The sequence below is a fragment of the Vipera ursinii genome, assembly GCF_947247035.1.
Source record: "Vipera ursinii genome assembly, chromosome: 12".
Lineage (NCBI taxonomy): Eukaryota > Metazoa > Chordata > Lepidosauria > Squamata > Viperidae > Vipera > Vipera ursinii.
In genome coordinates, this window is record NC_139525.1 from 9,693,631 (window position 1) to 9,720,719 (window position 27,089).

At 43.3% G+C, this 27,089-nt stretch overlaps 2 protein-coding genes across 3 annotated transcripts in view; one reads left to right on the top strand and one right to left on the bottom strand.

Moving 5' to 3' along the window:
* On the top strand, positions 1–14,674 carry LOC310646052 (endothelin receptor type B-like). The gene is made up of 7 exons (XM_083372241.1): positions 1–648; positions 7,179–7,291; positions 7,374–7,578; positions 8,815–8,964; positions 10,157–10,290; positions 11,812–11,920; positions 12,763–14,674. The coding sequence occupies exons 1-7, from the start codon at positions 157–159 to the stop codon at positions 12,904–12,906; spliced, it is 1,347 nt and encodes a 448-aa protein (XP_083228367.1). The 5' UTR covers positions 1–156; the 3' UTR covers positions 12,907–14,674.
* Positions 10,287–27,089, bottom strand: part of LOC310646051 (DNA-directed RNA polymerases I and III subunit RPAC2-like) — a 20,833-nt gene continuing 4,030 nt past the window's right edge. Inside the window, exons 2-5 of one of the 2 annotated variants that reach the window (XM_083372240.1) lie at positions 22,720–22,817; positions 21,786–21,862; positions 20,817–20,899; positions 10,287–10,986 (exon numbers count right to left, since the gene is read on the bottom strand). In XM_083372240.1, coding sequence (XP_083228366.1) covers positions 10,966–10,986; positions 20,817–20,899; positions 21,786–21,862; positions 22,720–22,817 — 279 coding nt within the window. In that variant the 3' untranslated portion in view covers positions 10,287–10,965. Of the gene's footprint in view, positions 10,987–17,339; positions 18,508–20,816; positions 20,900–21,785; positions 21,863–22,719; positions 22,818–27,089 lie in introns of those variants that run through there. The other variant, XM_083372239.1, reaches the window with a different exon arrangement.

Below are 27,089 nucleotides of genomic sequence, written 5' to 3' on the forward strand. Positions count from 1 at the left end.
TGCTCATCCTTATCCTCTGTGAACAATAATCAAATGAAAAGAAAATCATGCTTATATTAATATCACTTTATTTTCTCTCGTTATCCAGATTCTTTCCAAGTGTCTTCCACCTGCAGATGAGAATAGGACGTCTTAGGAGAGATTGTTAACACTGCAATGCTCAACACACACAAAACTGTGTGGGTTTTTGAAATTGGCTTCCCCATGGGTAGACATCTCACTGCTCTGGTGTTGGCCTCATGCCTGATCTTGGGTGTCTCCAGCCAGACAGCCGACAGCTTCAAAGACAGCACCATAGCTTTGGAGATTCTGGGAGAAGTTCCAACTTTCAAAATTATCCAAGCAGGCATCTTCCCAGATCATAGAATCCCCTCCAACAAGTCAAAGGACTTTCCTGGGGATGCCATCCCACAAGCTCCACTACCAGTCATGTGTACGAAGCCAACGGAAATCCGGGAAGCCTTCAAGTACATCAACACATTTGTCTCTTGTACGATCTTCATAGTGGGTATCATTGGAAATTCCACCCTGCTAAGGATCATCTATAAGAATAAGTGCATGAGAAATGGACCCAACGTCCTCATTGCCAGCCTTGCTCTTGGAGACCTCTTCTACATCCTCATTGCTTTGCCCATTAATGTCTATAAGGTATTTACTTATTTTAATCATCCATTTGTAACTTACCATTGCTATTCAACTGGGTTTATCCCATTGCTACGACACTCTTCCTTTTAAATCCAGCTTCACTTGACTGATCAGTGAGATGAAGTCAACATGAGCTCAGACGTAAATGTCAGGTCCCGCCCCAATCCACGTCTTAAGAAAGAACTCTTGGAGACAGAATTTGTCCAAAAGGAACTTTTACTAAAACATAATTGTCAGTGGGAAATCTAGACAGGATCTGAAAACTGTGTTACAGGTTGGTACTTTTAAAGTGTCCCCGAGTGAAACCCCCTCCCCTCAGTCCATTTGGTCAGTCCCGGATCAATTACGGTTCAGGTGTCAAAACCTTCCAAGGGAAAAGGGATCTTCCATAACTTTACGACATTTCCTTCCTCCCTTTCAGATTCCAATCGGAGATACAAACCAGATCTCTCCCCCCCCCCCGCCCTTTCTTTGTTCTTCTCAGTTCAAAGGTTCTTCCCCTGGTCTAATTACAGCCTCCAGGCAGGCTGAAATAAACACCCTTGCAACAAATGGATAAGGATAGCCAACTAACATCTTTTCTTCTCCTCCTTGGGAATGGCAGAATCCAGTGAGGGATGTAATATTTTAGAACATACAGATAGAGTTTTACGAATGGGATATAAATGGATTCTGACAGTAAGGTTGGTAACGGTAGAACATGCATGATGTAAAAAAGATGCATCTGCTTGGAATGCAACCAGGAAGAGTCCATAGAAATTGGTACCATCCATGTGATAGCTACAGAAAATTCCAGATCTGATCCCTGATGCCAAGTTATTGTTAGTTATCTTTCTGTAGCTCAACAGTCAGAAGTGGACCAGATGTCATAAACGCAATTGAAAATGGGTCTGAATAGTAGGGATGCCAGTGGTCCTTATCAGAGAACTGGCCATCTAACCTGGCAAGTTGCAAGTTGTTGCTGCTTCTGTGATCTATAGTATGAAATGGTAGTCCAGCAGAAAGAAGGAGATGTATGTCTAGACTAGCAGAAGGCTTAGGGGAGACCTAATAGATATCTTCCACTATTTAAAAAGTTGTCACAGGGAACAGGGCATTGATTAGGGATGACATGATAGCAGTGTTCCGATACTTGAGAGGCTGCCACAAAGAAGAGGGAGTCAACCTCTTCTCCAAAGCACCTGAAGGTAGGACAAGAAGCAACGGATGGAAACTAACCAAGGAGAGAACCAGCCTAGAAATAAGGAGAAATTTCCTGATAGTTAGAACAATTAATCAGTGAAACAACTTGCCTCCAGAAGTTGTGGGTGCGCCAATACTGGAGGTTTTTAAAAAGAGACTGGACAACCTTTTGTCTGAAATGGTATAGGGCCCCCTGCTTGTGCAAGGAGTTGGACTAGAAGACCTCCAAGATCCCTTCCAACTTTCCTATTCTGTCATTCTGATTTATTCTCCATTGCTCCTGAGAGCAGGACAAGAAACAAGGGGTGAAAACTCATCAGAGGGAAGATCCAACCTGGAACGAAGGAGGAATTTCCTGGCAATGATTAATCAAGGGAACTGGAGTTGTGGGTGCTCCATCACGGAAGGTTTTCAAGAAAAGATTGGACAACCATTTGTCCAGGATGGTAGAAGGACTCCTGCCTTGGACAGGGGGTTGGAGTAGAAGACCTCCAGGGTCCCTTCCAGCCCTATGATTCTCTGAAAGTGACAAATATGGCTATGAAAGATAGGATAGGATTTCTATGGGCTGAAGATATCCCTCTGATGAAGTATGGAAAACATTCTGTTCCTGTCACCTGAAGAAATATAACCCTACCCAACTACACAGACCAGAAAACTTGCACATGGGAGGATAAAGAGAAATGAAAGTGCATTGCTAACATCAGAATGAAAACATGGAACGGACATCCTACTACGGTATTCCTTTTTCCCATTTCACTGTAGAGCATTGCAGTAGAAGGAACAGTAGAGCAATTGTTCTGCAGCTCAAGAGCCAGAAGTTGATCAGATGTCGTAAAGGCACTGAAATGTGACTAAATGGGAGGCCTCCAGGCCAAAATATCTGTGAAACCTGATTGTTTCACGTTCTCCTCCTTCCCAGATATTTCTGGTTGGGATTTTTTTTACACAATCATCTCCTTTGAATGTAATCAGAAGTCAACTAGGCAAGGACTCAGAAGAGTGGTGTTCTTTCTCTTAACTTGGTGTCCGTCAAGATATAATAGTTGGAGTCCTATAGTAGTTGGAGTTTGGAGGAGACCCAATTTAGTTCAATCTGGAAATGTCCTTGTGGAGGGTGTACGGGATCCAAATATTCTGAGATCTTTTGGAGAGAGAAATTGATATCCCTCTCACATTTTACTTGGGATTAGTTTAGCAGCTGTCTTAGTCTACTGACTTTGGTCATTACTCCAACAGCTTTGCTCTGCAAAAGTAAAATAACAGAAAATGCAGCACTAGAAGTTTTAACTACCTAACAAGAGATGGTGAAGGAGGAATATTTGAAGTAGTTAGGAGTCGGTTATTCCATGTTCATAATTCCAATTATTCCATCTTCACAAACCCCACGAACACAATACACTCAACAATCATCTGCAGCAATTCATTTCAAAATGATGCATTCCTATCCAATAATCCTGATCTTCCCAGGTTTGGTTAGGATTAGAGCTCCCTTGAGAAGAGATGGGGAAAAGCCATGGATAACGTAGGCACCCAGAGATTGACTTACACCCAGCTGGACAACTGGACAATGTAGCAAAGTATTATCTAATCCAGGATGGGTAATCTTTGCCAATCCATCTTAATTTGTATTCTTTTAGACAAAGGCCTATTCCCAAAATATCAGTAGGAACAACACGCAAGAGCAAACAGCCCAGAGGAGGTGAAAGATATGAGAAAGTGGGGCCAGTATTATTTTCCACTATGATTTTGTAATTAACAGAATAACAGAGCTGGAAGGGACCTTAGAGGTCTTCTAGTCCAACCCCTTGCTCAGGCAGCAAATCCCATACAATTTCAGACAAATGATTGTCCAATCTCTTCTTAAAAACTTCCAGCATTGGAACACCCACAACTTCTAGAGGCATATTGGTCCACTCATTAATTGTTCTAACTATAAGGAAATTTCTGGATGAGAAGCAACTTGGTTTAGTAGTTAAAGCACAAGGCTAGAAACCAGGAGACTGTGAGTTCGAGTTCCGCTTTAGGCATGAAAACTGACTGGGCGATTCTGGGTTAGGCAGTCTTTCAGCTCAGCATGTCAAGCTGAGGCTCAGTCACTCAATTCCTGTCACGACCAATGGACAAACACTTGGCTGATTGGGGAAAAAAGTAACCTGTACTTGTGGAAAAATATTAAGAAAGAAATGTAATTACTGGATATTATTTTCTAACATTTGGGACTTAGTTAATATTCCAAAAAGCATTGCTACATTCTGATCACAAATAAAGAAATTGGCACACGTAATCCCAAAACTATAGGTGACCAGCTCATGGTCTACCTTATTCTGGCTGTTGAAGTAGAGTTAGAAGGTCAACAAGATTTTAAGATTGGGATAATCCTTGTAATTCATCTTTCATCACATCCGTGAATCACAACATTTAGCATTGAAAAACAGCTGTTCTGAAATCGGAACAAAGTATTCAGAACATAAAACAAAGAGGAAAAATCTTTTTCATTATTTAGTAGACTAAGAGAATGGTAAACATTAATTTTGTCTATTGAGGTTGAATTATTCCAGTTGTTCCTTTTTCAAACATGCATGTAACCCAATTTTTTTTAAAAGCCAACCATACTTTCAGTTAAATGTAAAGTAAAGCAGTCTTTAATAATTAGATTTCCTACAGCAAATACTTCTTTCCTACGTGGAGTTTTTTTCTTTTTAGCAGGAAGCAATAACTTCTTGAGTTTTCATAAATCCTGTTTACAATTATTAGAGCTGGGGTTCTTTACCCATTCCTGATTCACTTTATCATAAGCTTTATTTGGAACCAGTCCACATATTACAAATGCTTCTCAGTCTAACCTCAATGACTTATTTATTTATACATCAATTTGTATGCCACATGATTTCAGATTCTGGCCAGTTTACAATTATTTGGGGGGAAAAAACAGTTCAAGCAAAGGATGGTCATCCAATCTCGCACCATACAAAACAACAACAACCCCCAAAAGATCCATTAAAACTCCAATATGCAAGACAGCCCAATTGCCATTAACGCTTACTGCGTAATCTTCACAATTTGGGGGAAGGTTACCAAGTCAGCGGCTTCAGATATCTTCGGAAGTATTCCTTGAGAGATATCTGAGTAGGGTAAAGGTAAAACTCACATTCTTATGCCATCATCGGACATTTATTTAGGGGTCCCACTGTGCAGTTGCATGGTATGTATAATCACTTTTCCCCCCCGCTGCGATGGTACAAAATCTCAGGCATGAATTGTTCCTGCAGAGGGCTAAGCGTAAGATTTATCCACTCCACTTGTTAACATTTTAATATTTTTCTCTGACTTCTGTTTGGATCAGGAGATTATCCAGCAGTGCAGAGAATGTAAACATGCAACCACCAGTCATGAGCAATCATGGGAAAGGAAAGGCTCATGTTTGATCACAAGCAAGAATTCTGCAGGAAAAGAACCAATTAAATCTGGAGTGGGTGGACCAGCTCTCCTCACTGCCCCAGGGACTCTCAAATGACTGTCAGCCATGCCTGAATTGCAATAAAGACAAGCCTTCATCCCGCTTTCGGGGACACCTGGCAGTTTTGATGCTAAGTTTGCACTTTTCTTGCTCTTAGGATTTCTAAAGATATGTCAGGTGCGAGGTCAGAACTAGGATAGAGGAAAGAGTATGTATGGTATATAAATGGTTTACCTCAATCAGAATAGAGCTATAAGGGACCTTGAAGGTCTTCTAGCAAGAGACCCAATACCATCTCAGACAAGTGACTGTCCAGTCTCTTCTTAAAAGCCTCCAGTGATGGAGCACCCACGACTTCTGGAGGCATGTTGTTCCACTGGTTGATTGTTCTCACTGTTAGGAAATTTCTCCTTAGTTCTAGGTGGCTTCTCTCCTGGATTAGTTTCCATCCGTTGCTTCTTGTCCTGCCTTCAGGATGGGGGATGGGATGGGATGGGATGGGATGGGATGGGATGGGATGGGATGGAATAGAATAGAATAGAATAGAATAGAATAGAATAGAATAGAATAGAATAGAATAGAATAGAATAGAATAGAATAGAATAGAATAGAATAGAATAGAAGTTGGAAGGGACCTTGGAGGTCTTCTAGTCCAGACCCATGCTCAAGCAGGAGATCCTATACCATCTCAGACAAGTGACTGTCCAATCTCTTCTTAAAAGCCTCCAGTGATGGAGCACCCACGACTTCTGGAGGCAGGTTGTTCCACTGGTTGATTGCTCTCACTGTTAGGAAATTTCTCCTTAGTTCTAGGTGGCTTCTCTCCTGGATTAGTTTCCATCCGTTGTTTCTTCTCTTGCCTTCTGGTGCTTTGGAAAATAAGTTGACCCCCCCACACACACACACTTCTTTGTGGCAGCCCCTCAAATATTGGAACACTGCTGTCATGTCACCCCTAGTCCTTCTTTTCTCTAGACTAGCCATATCTAGATCCTGCAACCGTTCTTCACATGTTTTAGTCTCCAGGTCTTTAATCATCCTAGTTGCTCAAAAGATAAGACTTCAAAAGCATTGAGGGGTTTGTTTCATGCTACCTTCACACAAGAATCTGAACTACTAAGTCAAGGCAAATTAGTGCCAGATTGTTAACGGGGCAACTTAGATCACTTATGGGGATGTAGAGATGCTAAACTGATGATGAGTTTGACTCCAGCCTTGGACTCTGCCTAGTCATCTCCTACAATATGTCTGGTTTTAATTACAGGATAGTGATGGTTTTTACTGTCTCCTACAAATCTAGTAAATAGACAGATTCTACATAAAAATATAAAGCCAACAAGCTCAACTGCCCAGAGATGCTGGGAATCAGGGGTGCCTTTTAATACATGATGATAGTTCTGTAGAGACTATGCAGGTAGTCCTTGACTTATGACAGTTTGTTTAGTGATCATTCAAAGTTGCAACGGCACTGAAAACATGATCAGTTTTCCATCCAGCTCTTGCAGCATTCCCGTGGTCATGTGATCAAGATTTAACCGCTTGGCAACTGATTCGTATTTATGACAGTTGCAGTGTCCTGGGATGACCTCTGGTCAACTTCTAACAAGCAAAGTCAGTGGGGAAGCCAGATTGACTTAACAATCCTGTTCCTAACGTAATTACTGCACTACTTTACTTAACTGTGGCAAGGCAGGCTGTCAAATGGGGCAAAACTCATTTAACCAGCATTTTCACTTAGCGGCAGAAATTTTTGGCCCTCAGTTGTGCTCATAGGACCAGCTGTACTTCCCCAGGCCTTATTTGTCTGGAATCTCTCTATTACCCAAATACCCCGATTCTCCCAAGAATCTTCCATTATGACAACCACGAGTTTCTTTTTCTTTCTTTCCAGCTTCTTGCAGAAGATTGGCCTTTCGGGGTGCAGGTCTGTAAATTGGTTCCATTCATACAGAAGGCCTCTGTTGGCATCACCGTCCTCAGCCTTTGTGCTCTCAGCATAGATCGGTAATAAACGCCTTGGAGTATTTCTCATTTTTACGGAACGAATTTCCTCTTGCAAATGGTGTCTCCTTTGTTCCTCCTGTAGGTACCGTGCTGTGGCTTCCTGGAGCCGTATCCAGGGCGTTGGAATCCCTATGTGGAAGGCAGTTGAAGTGACTTTCATTTGGGCCGTGGCCATCATCCTGGCTATCCCAGAAGCCATTGCTTTTGACTTGGTGGAACTGGATTACCGTGAACAGACTCATTGGGTTTGCTTTCTGGCCCCCGAGCAAAAATCCAGCTTTATGGTGGTACGTTCTCCCCTTTGGTGGTGATAGGATAGGCTGTTAATGTTAAATGTATCTCTCTTCCTGCTTTGAATGGACAGGCTACAGCTAGTTGGGAGTAGGTGGAAGACACAGTGGTTGCTTGGAAGCTTCACTCCACTTTGGCGCGTTGCTCATTCTGCCCAGTCTCTTATTTATCCGTCCTTTTCCATTCTGGTGCTCCCTCTGTTGGGTTTACTACTCTCCAGCACTTGTTGGAAAAATTGGGAGCTGTAATCCCAGAAGGCCCTAGCTTGGAGGTATGCTCACACTGGCGTAAGCTTGACTTCTTGCAGATGGTAGTTCCGAATGTACGTGGAGGAAGAAAAAAGAAAATTGTTGAGAATCAGACACACACACACCCCTTTGAATGGCTAGTCAAAAGAAATAATGGGCACAAGTGACTTCATACCACAATATGAAGATAAAGAGACAGAATGCCTTTGTTAATTTCATTTCTCTTGGGATGACTTTGCATAACATAACGAAGTCGAAATGTCTTTATTATGGTCAAGGGAGGGAGGGAGGGAAAGAAGAAGGAAGGAAGGAAGGAAGGAAGGAAGGAAGGAAGGAAGGAAGGAAGGAAGGAAGGAAGGAATAAAGGAAGGAGATAATTATAGAAAACCCGTTACAAAAAAAGAAAACAATAAAATACATCTAAACCAAAGTTTTCCACGTATGCTGGCTTGGCAAATAGGTTTTGTAAACCAGAATGTGAATGAAGAGCTAACATCCCTTAAAAACAATGAATATACAATGTACCTCAAATTTGGAAGTTGAAAAGACGCCATAGAGAGATATGGGCAAGACCTTCTGCTCCCTACAGCTACAGGGGCAAGGTCTCTTGAGGATAAGGAGTCTTGTGAAATCTACTCACCAACGATACACAAGAAGTAGACCAAAGCACTCTCTAGAACAAGCCTATCTTTACTTAGATTGGGTAAATGCCCTGCAATCAAGAGCCTGCAGTAATCTGACATTTACATATCGTGGTCAAAAAAGAAAAGAAAAAGGCTGAGTTCCCACAACATAGCAATCTCTAGATTGTTTTTAACGATGTCTTCTTTAAAAAGCCAGAGCTGGCCAGTTCAAACAACCATAGAACTCAAACCATTTCACTACCTTGCTTAGCAGAGGGCCTGGTTCCAATTTCTGCACACGAGCCAGCTTGGTGGGCGCATGGCTGGCCGATTCCTTGAAGCCGTTTCTTTCTTTTTCTAGTTTTACAAGGATGTGAAAGACTGGTGGCTCTTTGGATTTTACTTCTGCCTGCCTTTGGCCTGCACTGGGATCTTCTACTCCCTCATGTCTTGCGAGATGTTAAGCAAGAGCAACGGCATGCGGCTGGCCCTCAATGATCACATGAAGCGGGTGAGATCCTCTAGCTAAGACCGAGGACACTTTCACCTTTGGCTAAACACACGGCGTGGAGAGGCTTCCTTGCTTTTCCATTCTGTCTCCGGCCATAATTCTCCGTCCAAATCATGGCTGTCCACCCTTTTGGCTTGCCTGGGCTGCAATGAATGAAGAGGAATTGTCTTGGGTCACATATATGTCATTATTTTACTTTATTTATTCAATTTCTATAGCCACCCAACACGACCACGGGATTCTCCAACGGCTTCCAATTCTAATTACAACTTATAATTAACACAATTGAAAAGACAGTAAAGCCATAAAAGCGTCCACAAAACAAATAAGCATAAGCAGCATCTGTGGTGGCTAATCAACTAATAGTGAAGCTGATGAAGCCAGTGATGAAATATATAATATAGTCGTGAATGTATGTAAAAACAAACTTCCTTTATTTTTATTTTTTTATTATCTTGTGGGTCTGTATTAGTAGCTTTCCAGGGCTGCATGTGGCCTGCGAGTCGTGGGCTGGACTTGTCCAATTTAAATAGTGGTCAATTAATTATCTGCATTTATTAGTCCTGCTCTGGAATCACAACATAGCTCAGGAATTAATGGATCCTTTTCATTGATAATTTGCTAATTTCCCCCCCGTCCCACCTTTGACCCCAAAGTGCACTAGACTTTTAGCCTATTATTCCAGTCCAGTTTGGAATGTCAAACCATAATTATTGGTTATGCTGGATGCTGGAAGAAGGTCCTCAAAGTTAATAGCCATTGATAGATCTGCCCTTCGTGGATTTCTCCAGCTCCTGTAGAGGCTATTTACTGTAGATTAGCAGCCAAGATCATATCTTGCTGGCACTGCTTGATTGCACCCTGCATGAAGAAATATTCGCCTCTTCTCCATGTTTAATTTTATCTTTAAGACTGCCGGGGCCATCTTATTTACTTACTTTTTATTGAAAAGCTTTATACGGCTGCCCGTCTCATCTCTTATGATTCTGGGTGGTCAACGGCAATTTAAGACAACCGTCACACAAATAGATAAAGCAACAAGAACAGAGAAATAAGTGGGAAACAAGAAAAGGCTGAAGCCCCTTAAGGTCTGACCTAAACACCGGATAGGGCAGGATGGAATGGCGCCCGAGAGAATTCTTCAACTTTTTCTAATGTTCCGATCATTTCAACGATCACGTCTGTTTTCCAGCGCCGGGAAGTGGCCAAGACGGTCTTCTGTCTAGTGGTAATCTTTGCCCTCTGCTGGATTCCTCTTCATCTCAGTAGGATCCTCAAGAAAACCATCTATAATCAACAAGATGCTGATAGATGCGAGCTGCTTAGGTGAGAACCATGTGCAGAAAAGCCATACGGTGATGGTTGAGACTTAAAAAACAAACAAACAGCGGTTTCGACAATCTTTTTGCTTTATTTATTTATAAGTGTATTGATTCAATTATGGCAGAGGTCCCTAACTTTTAGGGCACCAGGGACCAGTCCCGTGGAGAAAGTTTTTTTCACAGACCAGAGGAGGGCGTGGTTGTGTGCTCCTTGCATGCCACGGATGGGGCTTTGCTCGTTTGTGTGGACCGGTTGTTGGCATGCTGTGGCCCAGTACCAGTCCACGGACCGGGGGTTGGGGACCCCTCAATTATGGCTTTCCCACTTTTCCACCCCAGCTGGGACCTTCACGACAACATCCATTAGAAAACTCCATAAAATTGTAAACAAGACGGCCTTTGATAAAAGCAACATAAGTCTTGAGGTAGGGCTGTGAAGGAGTGATGAACATCTAAAGAAGCTTAGTACAAACCACTGTCAAGATTTTAACAGCCTTTCCCCCCCCAAATACAAGGTTTTCAGGCTGATCTAACTATTGCTTTGATCATAGAAGTGTCTTGGCTAGACTTTGTAAGATCTGGCATCAGCAAGACATAGGGCACTCCCAAACTATGCAAAAGATTTAGCAGTCATCACCATGTAAATCCTTTGTCGAGATCCTTTCACAAAGGTATTCTGTTATGTGTCAGTAAGCGCCATCTGCAAGACAAGCAGAAGGTTGATTTAATTCATGATCTCTAAACTGCGTCTTCCCCATTAGGCCAGAGATCCTCAAACTTGGCCACTTTAAAACTTGTGGACTTCAACTCGCAGAATTCCTCAGCCAGTCAGGGGACTTCTGGGAGTTGAAGTCCACAGGTCTTAAAGTTGCCACGTTTGGAGACCCCTGGTTTAATTGAAAAGTCCCAGATCAAATTAGCTGGGCAGATACTATGGGAGACAGGAGCTCCCTCAAGTAATCAAGCCCTATGTCACGTACAGCGTCATAGGTAACAACCAGCACTTTGAATTGCACCTGGGAGCAACCTGGCAACCAGTGAAATGTTACATGGGTAAACTGAGGCATGCCCCCAACTGGTCACACTACTGTATCCTGAACCAGTTGAGGCTTCCATATGGTTTTCCAGGGCAACCCATGGAGAGTGCCTTGCAACAGGCAAGCCATAAGCTAACCAGGGCTTAAGCAATCCTTTCGATGACCTGGATGATTTGGCTTGAACTGAAAGAATTCTCGAAGAAAAGAAACAGGTTACACCTTCCCAGCTTGCCCTCAGCTCTGCTGCTAGAGAAAGCTAAGTGGGTTAAATCCTAGGATAAAGTACGGAAAGCTACAGACTAGGCTGGGAAGTTAAAAAAAAACCACAACATTCCAGAAGATGGGAAGGCAACGGCAATCTCTTCCATATCCAAAAGTGCTGGATGTATTCTTGGAGTCATCAAGAGTTGACTTTGTCCTTGAAGATGTCATCTTGCTTCACTTTTAACGTTCTACATCATGACTCTTTCCTTTCTCTTTCCATCCAGTTTCCTTCTGGTAATGGATTATTTTGGAATCAACATGGCCTCTCTCAATTCCTGCATCAACCCCGTGGCTCTCTATTTTGTGAGCCAGAAATTTAAGAACTGCTTTCAGGTAAGAGTTGACGAAAGGATGGCATTTGATGGGAAGGAGGGAGGACATGATGAACTGAGGCAGCCAGATCAGTACCAGCAAAAATAGAGAGGAAAACTTTATTATTACTTCCCCCTGTATGATCAATGTCAACCTCCAGCTTGAATAGCCTAATAAAGTCCAAGATCACTTTCATTTCTGAAAATCTTACTAGTTTATTGAATACACGGTATGGTATAGATCATGGGTTTCCAACCGGGGGTGCGAGACGATATCCCAGGGGGTGCGAGAACTTGGGTTTAGAAGTTTCAAAATTATAATGTATATGCATAATTCGTTTTGAACTTTTCTAAGGGCTGCAAAAATATATCAGAAGCGTTCTAGGGGTGTAGGGTATAGAAAAGGTTGGGAACCGCTGGTGTAGGCGAAGGAAAACTAAAGTTCCAGGGCATCTAACCATAGCATATAACAATGAAATTCCCAGCCGACAGCTCTCCCCCCTCCCCTCCAAATATTTACGCAGCTCAGGTAAGCAATTTCTTTTCGTTATGAGAACCATCTGCTATCTTCTTCACACCAGCTAGAAATGACCTTGAAAAGTTTCCAGACACACTCTCTCGGCAAACGTCTGCAGAACTGGAGAGGTTTCATTTCTCTGACTAACCCTTTCAAAAGCATCATCTCCCGCCACCCCCTTTATTGTATTGGCAAGATGGAAGCAAAGAGGCACAGTTTCCCTCTTGACACTCAACTTACTCTCCTCCAATATTGGGTAAGGACAGAGGAACCGGCGCTGCTCAGAAGCCTGCGGTCTCTCCGTTCCTGCCCTAAATGACTCTTATCTCCCGTTTTATTTCTCCTAGTCCTGCCTTTGTTGCTGGTGCCAACGGCCAGCACTTGGCATCCTCCCAACAGACGATAAGGGATCTGTGGGAAAATGGAAAGCCAACGGACAGGAGCTCGACCGGAGCAGTTCTCACCTGAGCAATAAGTGTAGTTCGACTTAGACCCAGGAGGAAACGAGAGAACATTTCATTGGAATTCTGAGATGGACTTGGATACGGGACCTTGGTTTGGGGTATTCCTCTTGAATTCACTTTTCTTCCCCAGAGATGAGCCTTGATCTCAAATCATCTGACTTCAGTCACAGCCCTTTCAAAAAAAATCCCTGATAGAAATGTTGCTTTTCTCTTCTCTTTTTTTTTGATCTTTTCATGATCACCATCTCCTTTTCTTTACTCATTTTTCCTTACAGAATAAAATAATGTTTAGGACCATATGAATGGGTATGATCCGAGGTTATCTGCTCAGTATAAAGGGGGCTACACCGAGCAGAAGCCAAGGGGGTGATACTCAGCCAGGAGAATACAAAAAAGGGTTAAGGGTTGACACAGAACTGAGAAATTGAGCTATTTCTCAGTGAACAAACGTGGTTTGTCACTGTCTCTTCGTCCAAGCTTCAGGATCATATTTTTTTTCTTTTTAAGCTAAGTAGGTAGGAATGTGGTGGCTCACATGGTTAGGATGTTGAGTTGGAGGTTAACAAGCCTGCGTTTGAGACCCAGGTGCTGCTGTGTGGCAGGGCGAGCTCCCGTCATTCACTTCAGCTCCTTGACAGGGACATTGAAAAGGATCCCCCACGGGTGTTCCCCAGGCAAACTTGATGTCACCGGCTAATCCTTTCAACCTGGAAGCACCCTAGACGATGCCTCCAACACAAATGGGACAGGAGTAGGTAGGAAGATGGAATCACTACTCATGTTCCTTTCCAAGAAAATGCAGTGGGATTTGTAGTTCATCTGCAACCGAGGTTACGTCAAAATGGTGGCATGCACAGGGACATCATAATACAAACACGCGTCCCAAAGTCTGGCGTAAATATGTAAGTGAACTTCTTGGTTCTATGCTGCAACTTTTAATTGTATCAACTGTTCCTTTTCCCACCAATGACTGCCCATGTTGTAGGTGGAGGTCATTTACTCATTCTTGTGATGAAACTGTTGGTATTTAAGACTGGCGAGGTTCAGTTTGACTTTTCCAGTCAACCCTGAAGCTAAGTGGGTGATTTTAGGTCAGATACATACAGAAGAAATAGATGAACTCTTTGCCAACCAGTTAACAAATGTATGTAGGAAGCATACCACAATACTAATGGGAGACTTCAACTATCCAGATATCAACTGGGAGACAAACTCTGCAGCGAATGGGAAATCAAACAGATTCCTAACCAACCTAGCCGACAACTTTGTCATCCAAAAGATGAAGGAGAGAACTAGACGTAAAGCCATACTGGATTTAATTCTAACTAATAGAGAAGAAGTGATAGAGGGAGTTGAAGTTGCTGAAACCTTGGGCGAAAGTGAACATGTCATACTGGAATTTAATATAACCCAAACATTAGCAACAGAAAACAATCCAACCAGTGTCTTGAAAAGCTTCAAAAGCGCTGACTTTAACAAACTCAAGAGAACGTAGGAAAGTTCCCATGGATGAAAATCCTAAAGGGGAAAAACAACTCAGTGTGGGAAACTCAAAAATGCAACCATAAAAGCCCAGATCAGCACAATACCACTGAAAAAGAAAAACAAGAAATTCAAGAAGAAACCAGCATGGCTGCACAAAGATCTCTCTGACAAACTGAAAGACAAAAAGGACAAAAGAAAAATGGAAAGAGGAGCACATAACTAAGGCCGATTATCAGCAGACAGCCAGAACATGTAAAGATGAAGTCAGGAAAGCAAAGGCTCAGAACAAACAAAGACTTGAAACAGTAATCATGGATAATAAAATAAGTTTCTTCCAACATATTAACAACAAAAAAAAGTCAAAGAAACTGTAGGTCCACTAAAGAGAGAAGATGGCAAGGAAATAACAGGCAACAGGGAGAAAGCAGAGCTGCTTAACTCATACTTTACACCAGTCTTCACACAAAAAGAAGCCATAGCCCAACATATAAAAAAAACCCACTGCAAAAGACAAATTAGAAACAAAAATTAAAATAAGGAAGAGAATGGTAAGAGAACACTTATCCAACCTTGAAGAATATAAATCACTGGGGCCTGACAGATTACATCCCAGAGTTCTGAAGCAGCTGGCAGATGTTATCTCAGAACCACTGCACCATATCTTTCCAAAATCCTGGAGCACAGGGGAAGTACCTGAGGATTGGGAAAGAGCTGATGTGGTTCCCATCTTCAAGAAAGGAGGGGGGGGGGAAACAGACCCAGGAAACTACAGACCAGTCAGTTTAACATCAATACCTGGGAAGATCCTAGAAAGGACAATCAAAAAACAGATCTGCAAACAACTAGAAGCAAACAAAGTTATAACTAGTAGCCAGCATGGGTTTGTTAAAAACAAATCATGCCAAACTAATCATTCTTCGACAAAGTGACTAAACTAATAGACCAGCAAAATACTGTGGATGTAGTATACTTAAACTTCAGTAAGGCAATTGATAAAGTAGACCACAACCTACTCCTTGGTAAGCTAGTAAAAGGTGGAATAGACAACATCACCACCAGATGGATCTGTAGCTGGCTGGCAAACCGAACTCAACGAGTAGTCCTCAACGGCACTACATCCACATGGAGAGAAGCAAGCAGTGGGGTACCACAAAGTTCCGTCCTAGGCCCAGTACTCTTCAATATCTTCATCAATGACTTAGATGAGGGAATTGAAGGGGAACTCATCAAATTTGCAGATGACACCAGATTGGCAGGAGTGGCCAACACCCCAGAAGACCAACTAAGAATCCAAAAAAGATCTTGACAAACTTGAACAATGGGCCCTATCCAACAAAATGAGTTTCAATGTGGAGAAAAGCAAAGTTTTACATTTAGGCAGGAAAAAAAATCAAAGGTACAAATACAGATTGGGCGAGACCTGGCTTAAAAACAGTAACTGTGAGAGGGACCTTGGAGTCCTAGTGGACAATCACTTAACCATGAGCCAGCAGTGTGCAGCCGCCGCCAAAAAAGCTAATACAATCCTGGGTGGTATAAACAGAGGCATAGAATCAAGATCACGCAAGGTATTAGTACGGCTTTATAAAACCCTAGACTAGAAGATCTCCGAGGTCCCTTCCAGCTCTATCCTATCCTATCCTATCCTATCCTATCCTATCCTATCCTATCCTATTCTCTCAGCTTAACCTACTTTACACAGTTCTTGTAGTGGGAACAAATGTGGGAAGATCCATTATCAGGGGGACAATAACAGCTATAATTGCAGAATAGCATGATCATTAGGCGCAGAGGTGTGTGCGGACAATAACCTTGGAGAAGGCATGCAACAACTGTTATGAAAACATCAACTTGACCCCAAAAAACAAGAGGGCGTGATAATGAAAGTCAAGATTGACCTACCTTGACTGGCTATGTCATAAGAGGGAGAGAGAAACAGAAACTCTTTCTGGCTTTCAAGGTTGATAATAACCTTCTAGTTTAGGTCATGTCAGGAAACAGACCCTACAAGAAATACTGGAACTTTATTTTACTGTTCTAGAGGATAATAAACTTGAGATGACCTAGAAGAACAGATCACCCATGAAGCTGAAGACCTGGAGCAAGTCTCATATAAATCCAACTGCATGTCCAACTCACTAATAGTTGGTGGAATCGTGTTTTGCTAGAATCCAAGTTAACAAAACCATCAACAACATGGGTGGATTTAGCCATCAGAGTGAGCCACAACAGCTTTCAACGTAGTTCATGAACCTAGTCAACTCTCTCCTCAAGAACAAGATGACCCCAAATCGAAACAAAAGTTGTTTGACAAAGTGTCCCTGCCCCCAAATGTCATATGAATCTTGAAAGCAACATTGCAAGATTTTACAGAATCCCTACTTTTTACCACCCCAGAAACATGTATGTATGTATGTATATATGTATGTCCCAATCCCTTAGTGCAGACATTCTAGTACAGAGTTCCCCAACGTTTCCAACTTTGTGGACCAACAAGTGGCTGACAAACACACATGCATGCAGCTCCACTTCCATGATCGGCAGGCACGCATACCTGCTGCTTGCCCAAATGGAGTGCGTGCATGCGCTGGCCCACTGCTCACGCAAGGATGCGTGTGCACGCTTGCTGGCCGTTTCCAGGGTCCAGTTGTAAACCCTTCACGGCCCACAGATTGGGGGCCCGTTCTAGTATGTCGCCAACCTATTAGCTGATTGTATGTGTTATATTCTCCTATTTAGAAAGATTTCTTTGCTTAGGATACAAAAGCAAATCCTGAAAGATGAGTTCCTCAGGAATGCATCCAGGTTGCTTCTGTTTTGGATCTTGCTAATATTTCTATCTTTATCCCTTTTTATACAGGCAGCTTTGCTCTCATTATGTTCCTCATGTCAGGAAGTGAATTAAATATTTTACTGATAAAAAGACTGAAATGATAATCCCAGATCCATTTATTGGGAATAGCTCCCATCAAGTTTATTTTCTTTCCTTCGGGCTAAACTTCATAGAGATCAAGTCCTCAACTTACAACGGTTGGGACCAGAATTTTGCACTAAGCAATGTGGTTGGCGAAGTCAGTCACGTGGCTGGACCACCAATTTACTGTGGCTGTTAAAAAGTGAATCATATCATCAGTATGAGAATCACAGTCATTAAGCAAATCCAGGTTCCCCGGCTGATTTTGTCAGAAGCCACCTGGGAAGGGCAGAATTTGAGACCAGGTGACTGCAAAACACTGCAGCCATCATGAATGTGTTCCAGTGGCCAAGTGCCTAAACTGTGATCAGGTGACTGCGACACTTGTAACTTTGAGGATGGGTTTATGACACTTATCAAAACTTTAAACAGTTGTTATAAACAAGTCGTCACACGTTGAGCATTACCTGTAGTGTTAAATTAGCTTTAGGCCTCTACTAGAGTACCTTTCTACAACCTTCCAGATTTCAGCATCTGACATTCCCACCCAGCACAGAGGCCATCTGTTTGGCAAGCCAAGAGAGATTTAATTCCTAAATTCCAGCTGATCCAAACCATAGCAACTGTGCTCTATTCTTCTTCTTCTAACTCAAGTAGCCTCTAAAGAGTTTGTAATAATCTCGATATATTATGATTTAGGATTTTCTGACAGTCTATGCAAACCATAATGTGTGTTTAATGTGGACTAAAATAAAGTCTTTTTTTTCTGAATAAAATGCTGGTTTAAAAGGTTGCAGGTGCTAGCGATGGCAACGTTTGTTCTAACAGATCTCAGGTCCACAATGATAGCTGGAATGACACAATCGTACGCAGCTATTCGGATAGCTTTAAGAAGAGATTTCAAATTCAGCTGGTCAGGTGAAAAGATACACTTTGCCCCAATCACAAACCTGACCTGTTGAAGAGTTACCACCGTTGATAAAAAGCCTGCGGTATTACCGTAGAATCCTCGTCGCTCCCTGACGAAGAGGGATTAAACCCTAAAGGGAGAATGAAGATTCCGTCACGCAGGCCTTAGAAAAAGAGATTCTTTTTTTAAAAAAATCAACGAACGTCTTTTAATAAGTCATAGTCCCCAAACCCGTTGCTCTATGCAGAGGTTTATCCATTATGCGGGTGTCGACATACTACTGCATTCTCACATCATTCTTGTATTCTTCTACGCTTGCCTGCAAAAGAAAACAAAAGTTTCTGAACTTTTTAGGCTACAGAATCAGAGAGAAGTACTTCAACAAAAGTCAGTTAGTCCAGTCTCTTGATTAACGGACGTCTGTTGCTACACCATCCTAGCCTGAAAATGGCCACTGATGACAGCTTTATTAAGATCTCATTTATTTATTTATTTACAAAAATTATTTTTCTGCCCTTCTCGCGTTTCAGGTGACCCTGATTCGTCTCCTTAGAATGAAACTGAGGCTCTTCACAGGGGCATCTGGCAGGAAAATGGAACTGGGTATGGGCAGTCTAGAGAAAAGAAGGACTAGGGGTGACACGATAGCAATATTCCAGTATTTGAGGGGCTGCCACAAAGAAGTAGGGGGGGGCAACGTATTTTCCAAAGCACCAGAAGGCAAGGCAAAAGACAATGGATGGGAACTGATTGAGGAGATAATTAAGGAGAAATTTCCTAACAGTGAGAACAATTAACCAGTGGGACAGCTTGCCTGCAGAGGTTTTTTTAAGAAGAGACTGGACAGCCACTTGTCTGAAATCGTATCGGGTCTCCTGCCTGAGCAAGGGGTTGGACTAGAAGACCTCCAAGGTCCCTTCCATCTCTATTCTGATTGATGAGTTGGCTGCTTTCATCACAATAACCGAAGCAACGTCTCATCCTAAGCCCCCTTTGTACATGGGTACCACACTGAGGTGCGAAAAAGAAAGGGCGTGGCTTGCATTGTGATTCCACAGCAGTGCTATCATCATTTTGATCCAGCTTTGGACACATTCCTGTGGACCAGTGGAACAGCTTGCCTTCCGAAATCGTGGGCCCTCCATTACTGGAGGTTTTTAAGAAGAGGCTAGACCAGGGGTAGGCAACCTCGGCTCTTTTATGACTCGTGGACTTCAACTCCCAGAATTCCTGAGCCAGCATGGCTCAGCTTGGAAACCTCTGCCTTTCCCCTCAGCGTGGCTGGCTCAGGAATTCTGGGAGTTGAAGTCCACGAGTCAAAAAGAGCCGAGGTTGCCTACCCCTGGGCTAGACCGTCACTTGTCTGAGAGGAGTATAGGTCAGACATGTCAAACTCGCGACGTCATGTGACGTCGCTCAACATATCAGAGCTTTTTCTCCATTGCCGGCAACGGGGTGGGTGCGGTTTTGGGATGACGCATCAAGGCCCGCAGGCCGGCAGTTTGACACCCCTGGTACAGATTCTCCTGCTTAAGTGGGGGGCTGGACTAGAAGACCTCCAAGGTCCCTTTCAGCTCTATTCTATTCTATTCTATTTTCCTGGGATTCATGAGATTTGAAGACCAACTGCTCAAAACATGGCCCCAGCTATGCTACAGGTTGAGATATGACAGCCACACCTTGAACACTCTATTTTAGACCAAAATGATACATACATTTCATTATATATAATGGGAGTAGCCTCTGTAGGAGGGGGACAAAGTCGGCAAGATGGCAGATGGCACATGACAAGGCAAGCCCAGTCTTTTTGAACATGGGGTTAAAGTGCAGGATTGCAGGTTAACTCTGCCTAAAGCCTGGAGTTCGATCCCGACTGGCTCAAGACGACCGATTCAGCCTTCTATCCTCCCAAGGTCGGTAAAATGAAGATCCAGATTGTTGGGGGCAATATGCAAATAATGCTTTTACATTGTAAACCACCCAGTGTGTGTTGTAAAGCACTGTGGGATGATATACAAGTCTAAGTGCTATTTCTGCACAGGCTTTCTTGTATCAGAGTGTACCGTCTTGCTGACTTTGGCAACCCCCTTTTAAAGGTAAAAGGTAAAGGTTCCCCCGCACATGTGTGCTAGTCGTTTCCTACTCTGGGGGCCGGTGCTCATCTCCGTTTCAAAGCCAAAGACCCAGCGCTTGTCCGAGGATGTCTCCGTGCTCATGTGGCCGGCGTGACTAGACGCCAAAGGCGCACGGAACGCTGTTACCTTCCCACCGTAGGGGTCCCTATTTTTCTACTTGCATTTTTACGTGCTTTCGAACTGCTAGGTTGGCAGAAGCTGGGACGAGTAACAGGCGCTCACTCTGCTACGCGGCACTCGGGATTTGACCCGCCAAACTGCCGACCTTCTGATCGACAAGCTCAGCGTCCTAACCCACTGAGCCATCACGTCCCAACCCCCTTTTACCACTGTCCAATGAAAGGTTGGGGTTTTCAAGATGTTCTGTATCAGATATCTTACTCCCTGCTGCATACCAAAATCTCAGAACTGTTGGTCCGAGTGTCACCTTCTGTATTTCTTTTCTCTACCGTATAATATATACTTCTCTGTTGGGCAAATTGCTCAGACCCACCTCGAATGTGCTAAGCACATGCTGGCAGACGCCCATCAGATCTTCCAGTCCCTTCTGAAAGGCATCTATAGCAAGTAGACCCCCTGGAGGATCACAGAAGAGACCAATTTTATTTCTGTCACATGATTGTTACACTGCTCACATCACCAGTCTCTAGGTCACATCAGTAAGATGGTCAAAATCATGAAATATCCACATGAAACACTAGAATCCATACAAATCCTCCAGGGCCCCAGTAGGATAAAAATAACTTATCCTCCAATTCATGTATTTCCCTTGTAAATAAGTAATGTGAACAGCAATTATTAGGCTGCATTTTTTTAACTCCTCTTCTGCCATGAGCATGGAAGACCAGAAAAGAAGCTAAGCCCTCTGCATCTCCCACCAGCTGATTTCCTTGCCTGTTTTAAGTCAAGATGGCAGCCAGTCTCTTAGCCAATATCATACATTCTAAGCCATGATGCAAAAATTTGCTTGGTTCGGGAGTCATAGCACATGAGTCCAAACGAGCTGCCAAAGGCTACACTGGGTGAGGAAATAATCCAATTTGTGAGGGGGGCATTCAAAGTATTCAAATGTCTTAAACTTCCACAAGACTTAAGAGAACTGCTTTGCCTTTAAACGTCCTCTCTGTAGAAATGAAAAAGCAAGAATGAAAGCTGAAATGTTTGCCACAGGGCCATCAGGAGGGCAAAGAAAAATTCGCTTTAACAGAAGCCACACTTTCTGCACAGGGCTTTTATAGACACAATCATCCTGCTGTGGTTTAACGGCAATTTAGGGCAGAGTCGCTCCCTCCCTCCCTCCCCTAAAGTGGATGGTGACAGGCCATCGTTCTGGAAAGACAATCTTCTCTGGGGCAATGGAACTCATGAGCAGAGAAAGCTGGCACGAGGTTTCTCATGATAGGAAGAAGCTGGCCAGCCAATTCTGTCAGATCTCCAGGACCCCGGAGCTGGGTGCTCTCACCTCTGGTCTGGATGCGGAAGTTGATTTTGCTTTCCGAAGGATGAGTGATGCTATAACCACAAAACTCAATTTCAGGGCTGCAAGGGAACAAAGATTATAACAGAGGCGGAGAGGAAAATGAAATAATGTTCTCTTGTGTATCCGAAGCTCTGAAAATCATACATCAGGGAAGGTTAAACTCGACATTTAGTGCTCAAACAGATGTATGCTGTCTAATGGACAAGGGAACATACTCCCATTCAGAGGCCCTAACAAATTTTTCCTGGGACAGTGATTTTTCTGTGATGCCTGGAGGGACCAAAGAAAATATCAATCCACTGCGAAATTGTCTTCACAGAACCAACACTTAAGCTGGGGTGGTCAAATTGACTTAAGGTTGTTTTGGCCAATGTCAGCTACTTCTTCAGAAGCGGAGATGGTGAATAGCCATCTCCCACCTCATATCAATGTTGAAGCGAAGTTATCGGAGCCAGTCAACCATCATCTACTTTTTCCAAATACTATTTTAAGAGGCTCAGATTCATATAAAAGCACAGCTATACAAAGCTATTGTGTGATTTGACGCACAGTAGAAACCCACCTACCTTTTTAACAAATCACAGTTAAGCCAAACAGTTTCCTGCTAAGCATCAACTGCATCGGGTGTCTCCAAGTGGCAATAACGAGCTTATGAGATAGGGTGGTAGCAATGCTTTGAATCTTGAGGCTAAAAGGTGCTTTAAAAGTCTGCCCAGGAGTGCTTAGCCACAGCTCCTTCAACAAAATGTGATTATCATGTGTGATTTCACTTAGTTTTGCGGAATTCCAGGAAAAGACCCAGCTATTTTAAGGAGTTGTAAAGAGGTGTTATACGAGTGGCCCTGCATGCTTTTGACGTTTTTTGTCCTACTAAGAAAAGTTGGAATCCCCCCCTGCAACGGAACTCTTTACTTACTTTTTCATAATCATGTATCTCAACGAATTGCCGAGGGTGTGGTCCTCATTGTTGAGCACAAATGTGACACAGGTCTTATCTGACCCTTCAGCTCGTACCTACAGAGGAGGAGAAATAAAATCAGAGGCTGAAAGGAAAAAATGGGGTTTCTTTGGGCAAAAATGTCTTAAGAGCAATATACTTGTGTTAAATGGTGGCACTCCATTCCTTTCTTCTACTTATTCTCTCTATCTATCCATCTATCCATCCATTCCCCAGCTATTGCACAGGTAGTCCTCGACTTACAATAATTTGTTCAGTGACTGTTTGAAGCTACAACGGTACTGAAAAAAGGGACTCCAGACCGTTTTTCGGTGGCAACTGTCGGAGCACCCCCAGGGTCGTGTGATCAGACTTCGGGTATGCGGCAACTGGGATGTACAGTATTTATGACAGTTGCACCGTCCTGGGGTCATTTGATCACTTTTTGCCACCTTCCCATCCAGCTCCTGACCAGCCAAGTCAACAGGGGGGGAGCCAGATTCATTAACGACTGCAGTGATTCACTTAACAACAGTGGCAAAAAGGTGGTCAAAGGGGGCACCCCCTTAACAACCACCTTGCTTAGCACTGGCAATTGCTAATTGGGAGGAGGGCAGCTTTTGAATAACTGAAAAGCAGAGGTAAAGGCTTCACCTGATGGATTTCCGCCTGCCTCACTAGCCCTCAAAAGACCCAGGAGCACCGTCTGATAGAAAATATATATACTGTACATTTGTACATACATACACATACACGCAAACATACACATACACACACACATATATACATATATACAGGGCTTTTTTTCTCATAGAACGAGGCGTTCCGGCACCTTTTTTGGATGGAACCTTGTAGGTTAGGCAAGTCAGGTTGTATGACGTGTGAGTTCTGGCACCTTTTTCTTTTACAAAAAAAAAGCACTGCATATACACACATACACATACACATACACACACACATATATACATACATACATATATATATATATATATATATATATATATATATATATATATACATATATGGATCCTTGGTTTTTCGGGTTTTTCCCCGCGTAGAATTAAAGGTGTAGGCGCAACGTTTCGACGGAATCCCATCCGTCATCATCAGGCTTCTGCTTCCTTCTTCTGGGAGAAGCATGTGGCTGTTTGTTCCTCTTTTTTAAACTGCCAGAGGGGGTGTGTTCTGTGGAGGTGTGCTCTGATTGGGTAGGGGACCAAGTGTGTTCTGATTGGGTGGGAGTGTGTTTTGAATGGTGGGTGTGTTCTGATTGGGTGGGGGTGTGTTCTGAGTGGATGGGCTGGTCTCAGCTGCCAGCTCCAGACCTGAGCTGGTGAGTTGTGCTGCTTTTGTTCGGCTTCGTGTTTGTGGTGGTGCCATGTTTTTATAGTGGGTGTCAGTTTGTTTATTGTGTGGTTTGGAGGGGTTTAAAGTGGCTGATGTTGCAGCTGTTGCAGCTGTAGTTAGGTTTCTGTTTTGTGGTTGTGTGTCTTTATCGTTGTGGGTTCGGATTTGCTTTTTGAATGGTTGTGTGGTGGTGATGTCATGTGATGTTATCATGAGTTTGGGTCTGGTATCATTCTTGGTGGTTGGGCTTCGTCTGTCAATCAAGGCGGGTTTCCAAATGGCTGGTAGACGAGAGGTATCATCTCGTTTATTCATGCTGTGGGGGCGTTTTTCTATCTCAATGGCTTCTCTGATTATTCTGTTGTTAAAATGTTCAATTTTGGCGATAGTTTTGGTTTTTTTAAAATCAATTTCATGTCCCGTGGCTTCAAAGTGTTGGACCAGGGATGAAGTTTGTTCTCCTTTTCTGAGTGAGTTTTTGTGCTCTTCAATGCGTGCACTTATTCTTCTGTTGGTTTGTCCGATGTATGTGGTGGGGCAGGTGGTGCATGGGATTTCGTATACTCCTTGGTTTTCTAACCCAATTATGTCCTTGGGGTTTCTTAGGATGGTGGATATTTTTCTGTCTGTGTAGAATGCTGTTTTGATGTTGTGTTTTTGGAGGACCTTGCTGATTCTGTCTGTGGTCCCTTTTAAGTATGGGAGGAGGGCTTTGCCATTTTCTTGTTCTCTGTCTTGGGTTTTTGTGGGTGTCTCTCTTCGGATTAAGTTGGTAATCGTGTTTCTTTGGAATCCATTGGCTGTTAGTACATTAGTGAGAGTGTGTAGTTCGGTTTTTAGGTGTTGTTCGTCAGCTAGGTGTTTTGTTCTGGAGATGAGTGTCTTGGCTACGGAGTTGATCTGTGCTGGGTGGTGGTGTGAGAGTGCGTTCAGATAGCGGTTTGTGTGTGTTTTTTTTATGGTAGATAGTGTGTCCTAGGGAGCCGTTGGATTTCTTGTAGACTAAGACATCAAGGAAGGGAAGTTGATTGTTAGCTTCTGTTTCCATGGTGAATTGTATTTTGGGGTGTAGGCTATTGAGGTGTATGAGGAAGTCATCCAGTTTTTCTTTGCCGTGTGGCCAGATTACGAAGGTGTCATCTACGTATCTGAGCCAGAGTTTGGGTTTGTGGTTGGATTTTTCTAGAGCGAGGGTTTCAAAGTGTTCCATGTAGAGGTTTGCGATGACAGGTGAGAGGGGTGATCCCATGGGTGCTCCTTCCATTTGTTTGTATCTTTGTCCATTGTAGATGAAGTATGTGTTAGATAGGCAGTGGTTGGTCAGATCTAGGATGTGTTTTGGGGGGTTGTATTTATTTAGGATAGCTGTCAAGGCTTCTTTGATAGGCACTTGGGTGAAGAGGGATACAACATCGAAGCTCACAAGTAGGTCCCAGGGCTGTAAGTTTAGTTTACTTATGATCTCTATGAATTGGAATGAGTTTTGTACGTGTGAGGTGATGGAATTTGCATAAGGCTGTAGTTGTTTGGCAAGAAATTTGGCTAGATTTTGTAGAGGTGAGCCTATGGAGCTGACTATGGGTCTGAGTGGGGTTCCTTCTTTGTGTATCTTGGGCAGACCATAGAGCTTAGGACATCTGGATGATTTTTCTCTGGGAATGATTGTTTTCTGGATCTCTTCACTGATGGGGGTGGCTTTTATTTTTGATTTTGTGGTTTTTTCCAGGTAGGTGGTGGGATCTGTCTTGAGGAGTTTGTATGTGGAGTCTCGGAGTAGGTTGGATAATTTGGTATGGTAGTCAGATGAGTTCATTACCACCGTGGCGTTGCCTTTGTCTGCTGGCAGAATGATTATGCTGGTGTCATTTTTTAGGTTAAGTAGTGCTGTCTGTTCCTCTTTGGGTAAGTTGCTTTTGGGTGGTTTGCTGGTGCAGAGGATGTTGGTAACTTCGAGTCTGATTTTGTTGGCGTCATCAGGGTTAATTTTGGTCAGGCTGGATTCGACTCCGCATATAATGGTTTCCGTGGGAATGTGTTTGGGAGTGACTGCAAAATTAAATCCTTTAGACAGGACGTTGGTTTCGGCTTTGGTGAGAATCCTATCTGAGATGTTGTGCACAGTTTGTTTCATGTGTTGCTGTGGGAGAGGAGGGGTTTGTTTCTGGCGTTCCTTTAGTCTTCGGAGTTTATTGGTGTGTGTGTCTGTTTTGTAGGCAGTCTCTGTTTCAGCTCTCCAGACGGCGATTTGTTTGAATTTGTCCCAAAGTGTGGGGTGGATCTTGTTGCTGAGTTTGAGGTGAAGTGTGAGGAGGTCTCTGTTGATTCGGTCCAAGAGGAATCTTTTTGTGTGGAGTTCGTTTCTGATTAGGGCCAGTTCTGTTCTTGTCAGGATGCGTTTGATGGCTGCAGAGTTGGAGTGGAATTTCAATTGGAAGGATATGGGGATTAAATTTTGATCTCGGCAGTTGCGTAGGAATGTGAGGTCACACAGAATGGAAGCTCTTCGTACTTCAAGTTTTTCGTAGGTCTTGGTTAGCTGGTGGATTTCCTCCCCGTAGAGGTAAGATATTTGTTTTCTGAGGTTTTCGCGGGTGCCTGTATGTGGATCCTTGGTTTTTCGGGTTTTTCCCCGCGTAGAATTAAAGGTGTAGGCGCAACGTTTCGACGGAATCCCATCCGTCATCATCAGGCTTCTGCTTCCTTCTTCTGGGAGAAGCATGTGGCTGTTTGTTCCTCTTTTTTAAACTGCCAGAGGGGGTGTGTTCTGTGGAGGTGTGCTCTGATTGGGTAGGGGACCAAGTGTGTTCTGATTGGGTGGGAGTGTGTTTTGAATGGTGGGTGTGTTCTGATTGGGTGGGGGTGTGTTCTGAGTGGATGGGCTGGTCTCAGCTGCCAGCTCCAGACCTGAGCTGGTGAGTTGTGCTGCTTTTGTTCGGCTTCGTGTTTGTGGTGGTGCCATGTTTTTATAGTGGGTGTCAGTTTGTTTATTGTGTGGTTTGGAG

Bases quoted from the DNA above. Each gene is read 5' to 3' on its own strand.
- LOC310646052 (XM_083372241.1), top strand. From the start codon at position 157: ATGCTCAACACACACAAAACTGTGTGGGTTTTTGAAATTGGCTTCCCC. The intron at 8,965-10,156 runs GTGAGATCCTCT...TCTGTTTTCCAG, and splicing joins TCAATGATCACATGAAGCGG to CGCCGGGAAGTGGCCAAGAC. The intron at 10,291-11,811 runs GTGAGAACCATG...CTTTCCATCCAG, and splicing joins GATAGATGCGAGCTGCTTAG to TTTCCTTCTGGTAATGGATT.